The sequence below is a fragment of the Balaenoptera acutorostrata genome, chromosome 7 (assembly GCF_949987535.1).
Source record: "Balaenoptera acutorostrata chromosome 7, mBalAcu1.1, whole genome shotgun sequence".
NCBI classification, from domain to species: Eukaryota; Metazoa; Chordata; class Mammalia; order Artiodactyla; family Balaenopteridae; genus Balaenoptera; species Balaenoptera acutorostrata.
The window spans coordinates 98,463,835-98,478,044 of NC_080070.1; the positions used below are offsets into that span (position 1 = coordinate 98,463,835).

General features: G+C 34.1%; 1 protein-coding gene across 1 annotated transcript in view; it reads right to left on the bottom strand.

Moving 5' to 3' along the window:
- ORC5 (origin recognition complex subunit 5) overlaps positions 1-14,210 on the bottom strand; it is an 85,846-nt gene that overhangs the window by 37,122 nt on the left and 34,514 nt on the right. Inside the window, exon 12 of the mRNA XM_007177310.3 lies at positions 9,822-9,932. Within this exon, the coding sequence (XP_007177372.1) occupies positions 9,822-9,932 (111 nt within the window). The remainder of the gene's footprint in view (positions 1-9,821; positions 9,933-14,210) is intronic.

A 14,210-nucleotide genomic window follows, 5' to 3' on the forward strand; every position in this document is an offset into this window, starting at 1 on the left:
CCAGACAAAGACACTACAAAAAAAGAAAATTACAGACCAATATCACTGATGAATATAGATGCAAAAATCCTCAACAAAATACTAGCAAACAGAATCCAACAACACATTAAAAGGATCATACACCACGATCAAGTGGGATTTATCCCAGGGATGCAAGGATTCTTCAATATACGCAAATCAATCAATGTGATACACCATATTAACAAATTGAAGAAGAAAAACCATATGATCATCTCAATAGATGCAGAAAAAGCTTTTGACAAAATTCAACACCCATTTCTGATAAAAACTCTCCAGAAAGTGGGCATAGAGGGAACCTACCTCAACATAATAAAGGCCATATATGACAAACCCACAGCAAACATCATTCTCAATGGTGAAAAACTGAAAGCATTTCCTCTAAGATCAGGAACGAGACAAGGATGTCCACTCTCACCACTATTATTCAACATAGTTCTGGAAGTCCTAGCCACGGCAATCAGAGAAGAAAACGAAATAAAAGGAATACAAATTGGAAAAGAACAAGTAAAACTGTCACTGTTTGCGGATGACATGATACTATACATAGAGAATCCTAAAACTGCCACCAGAAAACTGCTAGAGCTAATTAATGAATATGGTAAAGTTGCAGGTTACAAAATTAATGCACAGAAATCTCTTGCATTCCTATACACTAATGATGAAAAATCTGAAAGAGAAATTATGGAAACACTCCCATTTACCATTGCAACAAAAAGAATAAAATACCTAGGAATAAACCTACCTAGGGAGACAAAAGACCTGTATGCAGAAAACTGTAAGACACTGATGAAAGAAATTAAAGATGATACCAACAGATGGAGAGATATACCATGTTCTTGGATTGGAAGAATCAACATTGTGAAAATGAGTATACTACCCAAAGCAATCTACAGATTCAATGCAATCCCTATCAAATTACCAATGGCATTTTTTACGGAGCTAGAACAAATCATCTTAAAATTTGTATGGAGACACAAAAGACCCCGAATAGCCAAAGCAGTCTTGAGGCAAAAAAATGGAGCTGGAGGAATCAGACTCCCTGACTTCAGACTATACTACAAAGCTACAGTAATCAAGACAATATGGTACTGGCACAAAAACAGAAACATAGATCAATGGAACAAGATAGAAAGCCCAGAGATTAACCCACGCACCTATGGTCAACTAATCTATGACAAAGGAGGCAAAGATATACAATGGAGAAAAGACAGTCTCTTCAATAAGTGGTGCTGGGAAAACTGGACAGCCACATGTAAAAGAATGAAATTAGAATACTCCCTAACACCATACACAAAAATAAACTCAAAATGGATTAGAGACCTAAATGTAAGACTGGACACTATAAAACTCTTAGAGGAAAACATAGGAAGAACACTCTTTGACATAAATCACAGCAAGATCTTTTTCGATCCACCTCCTAGAGTAATGGAAATAAAAACAGAAATAAACAAGTAGGACCTAATGAAACTTCAAAGCTTTTGCACAGCAAAGGAAACCATAAACAAGACGAAAAGACAACCCTCAGAATGGGAGAAAATATTTGCAAATGAATCAACGGACAAAGGATTAATCTCCAAAATATATAAACAGCTCATTCAGCTCAATATCAAAGAAACAAACACCCCAATCCAAAAATGGGCAGAAGACCGAAATAGACATTTCTCCAAAGAAGACATACAGACGGCCACGAAGCACATGAAAAGATGCTCAACATCACTAATTATTAGAGAAATGCAAATCAAAACTACAATGAGGTATCACCTCACTCCTGTTAGAATGGGCATCATCAGAAAATCTACAAACAACAAATGCTGGAGAGGGTGTGGAGAAAAGGGAACCCTCTTGCACTGTTGGTGGGAATGTAAATTGATACAGCCACTATGGAGAACAATATGGAGGTTCCTTAAAAAACTAAAAATAGAATTACCATATGACCCAGCAATCCCACTACTGGGCATATACCCAGAGAAAACCGTAATTCAAAAAGACACGTGCACCCGAATGTTCATTGCAGCACTATTTACAATAGCCAGGTCATGGAAGCAACCTAAATGCCCATCAACAGACGAATGGATAAAGAAGTTGTGGTACATATATACAATGGAATATTACTCAGCCATAAAAAGGAACGAAATTGAGCCATTTGTTGAGAAGTGGATGGATCTAGAGACTGTCATACAGAGTGAAGTAAGTCAGAAAGAGAAAAACAAATATCGTATATTAATGCATGTATGTGGAACCTAGAAAAATGGTACAGATGAGCCAGATTGCAGGGCAGAAGTTGAGACACAGATGTAGAGAATGGACATATGGACACCAAGGGGGGAAAACTGCGATGAGGTGGGGATGGCGGTGTGCTGAATTGGGCGATTGGGATTGACATGTATACACTGATGTGTATAAAACTGATGCCTAATAAGAACCTGCAGTATAAAAAAACAAACAAAACAACTAATACTTAACTTTCATTGGGTTATTTGTATGGAAATATGTTAATATAAATGTTTCAGACATTACATGAAATTTCTAAAAATCTTATATTTGTATTTGTATGGAAATATGTATGGAAATATGTTAATATAAATGTTTCAGACATTACATGAAATTTCTAAAAATCTTATATTTGTATTTGTATGGAAATATGTATGGAAATATGTTAATATAAATGTTTCAGACATTACATGAAATTTCTAAAAAAAAAAAAAAAAAAAAAAAGAAAAGCCACTTAGTTTATAACATGCTATGCATAATACACTACTTACTGTCCATAACTTAAGTTTCAACTGATTGTTTGATACCAATGTCATAATTTAATTATTAACAAAATTTAGCTATGACATAGGCATCAAACAATTGTGCTCCATAACACTAAGTTCAAGGAATGTCAGAATGAAAATTTCAACAAATAGGATTGTTATTTTACTTGGAAGAAGACATTTAAATATCTATATTATCAAATATCATGGACTACTGAACTGAAAAATCCTATTTTTATATATTCACTTTACAAATTTAACTATTAGTTTTCATTTCAAGTATTTAAGTATTAGTTCCTTCAGCACGAATTAACTCTTGTATAATCTGGCAGTTGCACACAATACTAATGAAGGGCAGAGGAAGCCACAGACTGACCATAAGGTCCTTGAGGGCAAGAACTGCATTTTCTTGACTTTTGTATTCTCTTTACATAACACAGAGCATGGAACATAATAGGCCCTTAATAAACATGTTAAATGAAATTTTAAGCAGACAAAGAAAACTTTAATTCCAACTACAGGAAAAACGATCAATACTGACTTTGAATTTGAAGCTTGAATTAAATTACATTTAAACATTTTTAATTAAATAAATATGGACAAAATCCCTTCACCTTAAAAAAAACTGAAAATTACATAAATGTTCTATACATCTATCTATAGCTGAAGAAAAATGCCAAATCTGTTTTTGGTTGAATAAATAAATGTAACCTGCCCTAAAATTTATAGCAAAAACATCTTCCTACAGCTATAGTAAACTAGAGATTAAGCATCGGCTTCAAAAACTCCCACACGTAAAATAACTAAATCATTTTGCTTTCTGATTAATGATAAATTCATTTCAAAAATACCAAAATAGGGCTTCCCTGGTGGCGCAGTGGTTAAGAATCCACCTGCCAATGCAGGGGACACAGGTTCAAGCCCTGGTCTGGGAAGATCCCACATGCCGCGGAGAAGCTAAGCCCATGCGCCACAACTACTGAGCCTGTGCTCTAGAGCCCGCAAGCCACACTACTAAAGCCCACACACTCTAGGGCCCGTGCTCCGCAACAAGAGAAGCCACCGCAATGAGAAGCCTGCGCACCACAATGAAGAATAGTCCCTGCTCGCCGCAACTAGAGAAAGCCCGCGTGCAGTAACAAAGACCCAACACAACCAGCCAAACAAACAAACAAATAAAATTTAAAAACCCCAAAATAATTAGTTTAAATATATCCTTATCATAAACCAACACTTAAATGAGCAAAAAGCATAAGGTTAGCTAAATGCTACTACAATTAATGCAACACTTGTGGGAAAAGATCAAGTTGATTTATGACTAAAAAATTAAACTGACATAACAAACATAAGTCCAAATATATTCTAATATATAGTATAATGATGTGAGTTCAAAAGAAAATGGAAATGTGTATTTGAAAAAATATATATATTACTACACTTTGCTCCATAATGTTTTATTTACTCTTGAAAATAAATTTAAAAGGACATTTTAACTTAAATGTTTTTCTTATTAATATGCACAACTAAATAGGAAACGATTCAGAAATTAAATATTAATTACTGAAAAATACAACTTGTCAATTTGGTACACAGAACTAAAGAACTATGCTCCTTTTCTCATTTTTCAGTTGTTTCTTGAAATTAATTCAGAGTGCACTGTTTCTTATAATAAAAAAAAAACTTATTATTTTAAACCTCCCAAACTGTAGAATTACAGTGAACTACCTTCAAAAGTAATTTCTCAAAATGTTAACTGATCAAATAAGATCAATAATAATATGTGATATGTGTAATTGAATGTCCTTAACTTTTTAAAGATAATTTTCCTTTTAAAAGTCACTTTAGAAACCTGTACCAATAATTTCAGAAATAAACTCTTCAGCAATTTTATCCTCTGGGAAAATATAAAGCAATATGGCTTAATATTTTATTTTATTATTTTTTAATTTACTTATTTTTGGCTGCGTTGGGTCTTCATTGCTGTGCGCGGGCTTTCTCTAGTTGCGGCGAGTGGGGGCTACTCTTTTTTTTTTTTTTTTTTTTTTTTAAATTTATTTATTTTTGGCTGTGTTGGGTCTTCGTTTCTGTGCGAGAGCTTTCTCTAGTTGTGGCAAGCGGGGGCCACTCTTCATCGCGGTGCGCGGGCCTCTCACTGTCGCGGCCTCTCTTGTTGTGGAGCACAGGCTCCAGACGCGCAGGCTCAGTAGTTGTGGCTCACGGGCCCAGTTGCTCCGTGGCATGTGGGATCTTCCCAGACCAGGGCCCGAACCCGTGTCCCCTGCATTAGCAGGCAGATTCTCAACCACTGCGCCACCAGGGAAGCCCGGGGGCTACTCTTCGTTGCGGTGCACGGGCTTCTCATTGCAGTGGTTTCTCGTTGCAGAGCACGAGCTCTAGGTGCGCGGGCTTCAGTAGTTGTGGTGCATGGGCTTAGTTGCTCCGCAGCACGTGGGATCTTCCTGGACCAGGGCTTGAACCCATGTCCCCTGCATTGGCAGGCGGATTCTTAACCACTGCGCCACCAGGGAAGTCCCAGTATTTTAAAATAAATGATATATCTGACAATCTTAAAGAACTGTTCTCCTACTGCCTTCACCTAACTACAAGAGTATGGAGGGGCACCTAACTACAAGAATATGGAGGGGGTAGGCAAGGTTGAGTAAGAGAAGCTACAAAAATATCAAAACAATGAAATAAATCATTCAAAAGTTTCCAAACAATTTATCATTTTTCTTCAAGACAAAAAAAGATAAATTAAAAGCATAACCTGGTTTTAATATACTTTTGAAAAAAAGGCAATTCAATCTTTTAAAGATAATAAATGGTCTTCAAAAATGTATCTCATAACTAACTTCTGAAGGTAATACCTACACAAATTACCATTTCTTGCTTATAAATAAATGGTATTCTATTTATATTCTACCACTTATAAATAAATGGTATTCTATTTACATTCTATTCATGCTGACAGCAGAAAAGAATGAAAACACCAGAATTAATGATTCATCATTCATGAAGTTTAGGTATATATAGAAAGGTTACATTTATTTTATTTGAATGAATTTTTTAAAATGACCCATGATCATGAATGTAAAATTGTATAAGGATTTGGATAAGATGAAATTATCTTAAAGGTCTATGAAAAATTTAAAAACTATATTTCAGTTCAATAAATTTGAGCATTAACCTATTGTAAAATGTTAAATGTGCTATTATTCCTCTACTTTTTTATGAGACTAAAAAGTTAATGAGTAGAATTTTATCTAAAATTTAATAAAGAATAAATAAATTGAGAAGAATGCCAACTACAATACACTACTATTACTCAACTATTATGAATTTGACTATTAGTCTCAATTGGACTTTTAATAATATTAGAGATCCCTTAAGCTACTATTTTTATAACTTTATGACAGAATAGATTTAAATAGATTTAAATGAATGTGATGGAAATAAACTTTTGCTTCAAAAGGATTTTGAATGTATATACCACATTTAATCAATTTATTATATGTGAAAAATTATAAATAATTATGTAACTGGTAAATGAAGCTATAAAATAACACATTACTGTAAAGCAAATCCTTAAAACAGTTGCAGTTAGACAAAATGAATAGAAAAATAATACTTTACCATCTCATATAGACATATTATAACCAATAAAAAGCAATTTGGTTCCAGGTGGAAAATATTCATGCAAAACAATTCCTTACCAATTTTATTTACATTTTCATGAAACTGTAAAAGTGTGAGCATGTGCATATAACATTAAATATCTTCAGGCAAATTTGTTTTGCAAATAAACTAATGTGTTAAATTAACAAACAGCCCTCTCTAAATATCAAAGACAATATTAACAAAGCTAGGTTTTCCTGCTCATTTTAAAGCTAGAATGCAACAATACTGCCATCTAGTGTTCATATCAAGTACTTCCAATACAAATGTAGTCATATTTTTGTTTTGCACTTAAAAAATTGTGTACAGGTTAAATACAAAATTGTCATTCCTATGGGTAAGAGTACAGTTTTGATGGATAAATTAAAGGAGAAAAATAGAAAAAGTCACTAAGAGATAATGGGAAGAAAAAATATAAGGCACGTGGGAGAAATACCTTTCTTTTGGATGCAATTTCTGCCACATTTTGTTCTTAAAACATGGTATGTTATCTGATTTTCTCTGGTACTCTACTGACCAAACAAAAGTAAAGGTAAACTTCCTAGGGCTAGTTATACAGTCACCCCTCGGTATCTGCTGGGGATTGGTTCCAAGATACCACGCACCACCCCTCCATACCAAAACCCGAGGATGCTCAAGTTCCTTATATAAAACAGCACAGTATTTGCACATAACCTATGCACATCCTCCCATACACTTAAACCTTCTCTAGATTACCTATAGTACCTACGACAATGTAAATGCTATGTAAATAGTTGTAAATGCTATGTAAATAGTTGCCAGTGAGGCAAACTCAAGTTTTGCTTTTTTAAACTTTCTGGATTTTTTTTCCTGAATATTTTCAATCTGTGGTTGGTTGAATCTGTGGATGCAGAACCTACGGACATGGAGGGATGACTGCAACTATCCCTTTGTACCCCCCCCCACCCGCCGCCCCACCTTTGCATCCCAAATGAAATCACTGAGATCAAGTCCTAAATGATTTCTCATCAAATAAACATAAGTTCATTTAAAGCAGTGTTTTAAATATACAAAATTTATCATTTTGATTACTGCTAGTTAGAAGAGATAAAGAATAAAAAGACTGAGGTTGTTAACGTTGAAAAGAATTTAGCTTCATCAAAACATAAAGATACATTTGGGGCTAAATTGTTTAATTACAACATTATAGGCATTATTGAAAACAAAGACTGGTTACATTGTTCATCTATAATCAAAGCCTCAGAGTAGCTAGTAGATCTCTAAATCAGCAGCCTATCATTATTTTTGATTGTTCATCCCTATAAACCTAGACCTGCTGCTAGAAAATGCTCTACCAATGTTAGGTACAATATGTAGGGTGTGACGTGTGGTGGTGGCAGTATTAGTACTAGATCAGAACTACAATGACTGCTACCACTGCTACAGTATAACCCCGCTTACTTTCAACTAATCTGGTGTGACACTTCACAACCGTGTCTTGCTTTTTTTCCTAGTCCCACACCTTTGGTCATATTATCCTCCCTCTTAGAGCTCTATAAATTCTTTCCATTGGAAACAAGGTGTCAGCTAATTTTACTATTATTTTTCCTTTTTTATTTACTCATTTTTGTACAACAAACATGTTGTATGTAAATTAGAAATATTTAAAGAAAAAAATCCTACTGATTCTCTATAGCCCGGCCCCATTTTTCACCTTTTCTGTGATACCTTCAAGTTCTCTCCTCTTGTCCAATCCAGAAGTGATCTCTTTCTACTCTAAACTTCTCAGCAGCACTATCTAGCATTCACTTACAGCCTTACAATATTACTTTTATATACATGTTTTTTTATCTGCCCCCCAGAATAAATTATAAGCTCTCTGGAAGAAAGAAATGCACATTTATTATCCTTCTTTGTGTCTCCCACAACGTAATTTTTGGGCACCCAAGAAATATTAATCACATGTGATACAAACACCTTTCTGTTCTGTTTAGAAGCACTGTCTCCTCCACTTCCCTAGGCTTTAATTCTCAAAGATTTACTCATTTTGTCATAGTGGGAAAATCACTTAAACTCTCTGAGGCTCAATTCCTTACAATAAAGATCATAATACCTGGTGTCTATTTCACAGTTATTGCAACAGCAAAAACAAAACAAAAACCTCACATACTATATGTAGAAAGCTACTAATAAAATGTACAGTTTGACTAAAAATTAATTTCAGACAAAAGCATTTAAATATTTAAATACATTTAAATACACATGCATACACACACACACACGGCAAAAAAATCCCTGTAATACAGATTAAAACTGAATTAGATTTTTAAAACTATCAGCATTAGGGCTACCATCCACCTACCCATCTAGCTAGTTATTTACATAACCTAATAACTCACTAGACTACCATTCTTCAAAAATGTAATAAATGTAGACACGATCTTCTATAAAGTTGACTTACATAAAAATTATCTAACTTTAATGTTGAGCACATTGAGGACATAGCTATTTTTGGTCCCCAAAGACTTCTTTAAATGAAGAATCAAAAGTTACTATCACGCATTAGATTACAAAGTCTAATATCCATTCAGGAACCAAATTTATTTGAAGTGAATTAAAATGTAAATGCTATTATTTACATGTTTTTCAACCTAAAAACATATACATAAAATAAAATGCTCATTGAAACATGAGGTGACTTTGCTTTTCAATAAATATTAGTTACACCATGTGGTTTTTCTTCTATCCATTCATACCATGTGCTAAGTGCTGTTTTTCTGGACCATTTAAGAAATCTACTGTGACTGTATTTTTAACAAATAGGTTTTTCTTAAATGTCACTGAAAAAAAGAACCTTAGTTACTTTATAAATGTCATATTTCCTATTTTTATGCTACTGCTGCCATCTAGTGAAAATTTTAAGAACTTAATCATTTTGGAAAATATCAATATATCATTTCTTTAAAAAAGCATACTGTCAACCTGCAAAGTATATATATGAGGCATAAGAATATTATGGATTATTTTCTTATAAATACATTTCTAAATTTTTTCATTAAATTATATTTCTATATTATAATTCATCAATTTAATCATGAAGCCACTTTTTTAATCAGCAAGATAATTATAATCATTTAAAAATTCCTTTATTGAAAAAAGAAAAAGACCAGAGACATCAAGTTGTTTCTGTCATCAAATTATACCTTTAAATATATGCAAATTCAGTAACACCTTCGAAAATTGTATATCTGGAATTTCAATTACTTACCAAGGATGTTGTTCATTATATAGCTTAATTAGTAACATATGCTGACCAAAAATCTAAATGCCTGGAACTCTACTGATCACATTACCTGAAGAATTCCATAAAGGTAAAGATGATACATAATAACCGATCATTAACATTACCTGGGAGAAGATATTTGCTGTTGGAGCAACTCTGCTATCCACAATACTATATAATATTGCTAATAATCTGTCTAGTGGAAACGGTTTTGGTCCGAGGAGATGATTGCTTGTCTATAAGAAAAAAAGATCATGGGTTTTCTTCTTACAGCAGAACACTCACTTTCTGTACTATAAATTCCAATAACAACATATTTACATTGTATACAGTTCCCCAAAGAGGCTAATAAATCTAACTTGCAATCTCTAAGTTAAAACTTTACCTGATATGATCATGATTTATCTTTCAACATTTTCTTCAAGATGTTCTGATTTAGCATCAACAAATATTAAAGAACTAACAAGTTACCCAGTCTAGGCCCGAACATCACCCCTATTTTGCTGTTGTAACCAGATGTTAAGTGACTTAGCCAAGTCATTTGTCAAGACAGTGTACAACCAAAACAAGGGTCTAGGCCCTAACCCCTAGACTAGAACTTACTACTAACTCCTCACCATTCCTCTTTGTGCCACTGCCTGAAAAATGTATCTGTTCAAAATTAATAGTTCTAAAAAGATCAGTTATAATAAATACTAGCTTAGAAAATGAATGCAGTGTTTCATAGTATGTGGATAAGCTGCCAGTCGGAAACAATGTAAAATTTATTAAAAATTTTTAAGATTGTAAAATGTTCATACTTGTCTACAAAGTCAATGGTACAATTACTTGCCATTAGAAAACTGCAGCGCTCAAGGGTCTATAGATAATTAGATAACTCTATTAGATAATTTCAGTAGCAATGTAATAATTTAAGTACTCTATATGAGCAAGGGCAAATAAAATGAGAAGCTTTATTTACAAGCATGGGAATAACTATTTCTTTAAAAGAATGACTGTAAGTAAAAAAAACCTACTCAGAATTACAAAATGAAGTATTTACCTCAGCTATTTATATCTAAAACATAGTTTAGAAATCATTTTCCAGGTCTTAAAGTTTATATGCTTTCTTATTAAATACTTCAAACATTTAGAAAAGAGATTCATAAATACCAATGCAACCACCCAATTTTATCACATCCAAACATTATGCAATTTGTGCAAAAAAAGCATTAGATCACATTACAAACTGAAGCCCCCTTGCATCCCTCCCACATACCACTCTCCCCTTCCCTCCCTAGAAGGAACCACCATCCAGAATTTGGTGTTTTTATCATTTTCATGACAATTTCTAAACTACTACTGCTATATATGTATCCATAAACCATATACAGCGTTGTTTGCATAATCTAGTATCTCAAATAAATGATATCATTTTGGACATAGCACTCTACCAAACTGCTTTTTTCCTTCAACATTATGTTTTTGAGATTTATTCATTTTGATACATGTAGCTCTAGTCCATTTTTAAATTACCCTACAGAATTCCATTTCATGACAAATCACTGTCTACCCTAAAAAATTAATCCCTATAATTCATCACAAAGAATACTGTGATGGCCAACCGTGTACATTTCTCCTTGCACACATGTGTGAACTTCTCTGTGGGATTGCTCAATTAAAGTAGGGGGCAGAGAATGCTATGTGTTCATCAACACTGCTTCTCCTTGGGCACGTAGAAGACTACATGTCTCAGTCTCTCCTGCAGTTAGATGGACGCCATCTGGTTTGAGTTCTGGCCAACAGAATACAGGTGGCAGCGATGTGAGCTGCTACCAAACCTGGCCTTTCAAACCACTGGATCCTTTAGTCTTCTTTACCTTTGGTGACAACTTAAGAGGCCACCATGTTTCACTTGACATCACTATACCACCATGAAGAAGGCCCACATAACTCATATCCAACTGTGTCGTGAGCAATATGGATATACATATGAGCAATACATAACTTTTATGTTAAGCCACTGAGGGTTAGGGAGTTTGTTTTTCACTACACCACTGTCCAACCTATCCTGACCAATGTAAAGTACATTCACATATTAACTTTATTAGATATGACCAACCTGCAGACCACGCAGGCTCTTATTCTTCCATATTATCACCAACACTTGGAATCATCAGACATTTTTTTAGTTTTGCCAATCTTAGAGTGTAAAATAATACCTCAGTGGTGTTTAAAGTTGCATTTCTCCCATTAGTGAATGAGGGTGATAATCATGTTACGTTTGTTAGACATTTCCAGTTCCTTTTTGTATCGTTTACCCATTTATCTACTGGATTTTTGCCTTCTTCTTATTAGTTTGTATGAGCTTTAAAAATCCTAGATACTAATCATTATCAGGTGTATGAGTTCAAGAACAGTGGTTAAACATCATGATAGGCTTTGGATTCAGAAAGTCCTGGAATTGGATGCTGGTTCTACCATATTAACTATGTATTCTTGGGCAAGTTACTAAATTTCTCTTTAATATTCAGTTTCCCCATCTAGAAAATGAGGATAATGATAGCAACTACATTTATTATGTCATTGTGAGAATTAAGTACGATCATATGTGGCACTTAACGGTGTTTGGCTTATACTGATCAACAGCTTTTATTATTATCATCATGATACACTTGTTTATACGTATTTTCTTTTCTACACAAATGCCTTGAAAACAGGTGATGTTTTATTTACCTCTTTCATCCCTGGCACTTGGGACTGTTAGTTAAATAAATGAACGGATGAAAGGATAATGAATGAAATGGTATTAGAGGGAAGAAAGAAAAAAATAAAGGTAAATGTTGAGCTATCTAAATGGAACTGGTGTCCCTGTCCTCATTAACACTTAGAAGTGACTTGAGGTTAGTAAAAATTACCAAATTCCTGAAGTGTTGGGAATAAAGTGGGAGGCAATTCAGGCTAAAAATCACACTGTGAAATGCTGCTGACACTTTTCTGATTTTCACTTTTTATTTTGTGATTAGAAAACACATTTCCAATTTAAAATTAAAGTGTTCTAGTGCCATGGAGGGCACATGACATTTATCCTCCTCACAGAACTGACTTTGTATGCTATAAATGCAAACTGGCTTCCTACCTAGAGAGAAAGTCAAAGTGTGAGAAATACCTCACTAGATTCACTATAGCTTATTAGACAGAATGAAAGTCTGTACGAATGGAAGAAATAAGTGAAAAAAGAAACCAAATAAATGAGATAAAATGGAATGAAAACTGGTATCAAGTCAAACCAAGAAAAACAGTGATGGGAAAATAAACTTAGAGTTATAGATATTTATACCAGAAAAACTAAAACTAGGAACAATTAAAAGAAGTTTAATTGTGGGGAATGGGACTATGAGTGAGGAGAGGAAAAAATGCTGCTTTTTCACATAAACTAAGTGGCAGATAACCTGGTATCACATACATGCATTAGGTGAACTGAAAAGCAAAATCTTAAAAAATGAGTGTCAATGGAGGACATACACAGAAAAAGAATTATACAACTGAAGATACACAACAGATTTAAAACAATTGTTATGATTATTATTCGTGTGGTTTGCTTTTAATGTTTGATGCCCTGATTAAATTGAGAGCTTCATGAGAGCAGAGACAATGGTTATTTTGTTCTCCACTATGTCCACAGCATCTAGTAGAGTGCATGGCATAGAGTAAGCATTCAGTAAGATTTCAAAAACAGAGGGAACAAAAATACAAAGAAACTACTAAGTGTACATAGATTTTAGTAACTAAGCTCAGATTTTAAAATGACATGAACCAAAGACAAAAGAGGCTAACACAAAAGTCAAATCTATAAGAATAACATCAGAAGAACTAGAGCTCACCTAGAACTAAAGACAACTTCACAGTGTCTTTGCTCATATGGTTCCCTCTGTCAATACTGTCTTCCTAGACTTGTACAAATCCACTCATTCCACAAGGATGGTCTAAAGTGCCAGCTCTTTCACAGTCCTCACTGATCAGCACTCATATATCTCCCTCTTCAACATTCTTAAATAATTTTCTCTGTCTAAAGAATAAGGCCTAAAATTCTTAGCTTTATGTTCATTCTCTGATTTCCTTCTTTCATTCATTCAATTTATTCATTTGCGCAATAAACACCCACCAATTACCACCAAGTGCCGAGATTACAGAGGTGAAGAGATGGGCTTTCTTCCCTTAACTGGTGAGTAAGGAAATTCTTCCACAGTTTGGCCTCAATTGATTTTTGTCTCAAACTCACCATACACTCCAGCCAATTTTATTTCATTATTTCTTGTATATACCCTATACTATCTTACCTCTGTTTCTTGGCTCAAATCATTTCCTCAACTAAAATTTCTCCTCCCATCTTTGCATATCTAATCCTCGCCATTCCTGAGTGCCCACTCAAAATGCAAGCCCTACTACACATCCTTCCTTCCCTACCTCAGCCAGAAGTACTCTCTCCTCCTACCCATCCTTTATGACCCAAAGCAGCTACATACATAAGAAAG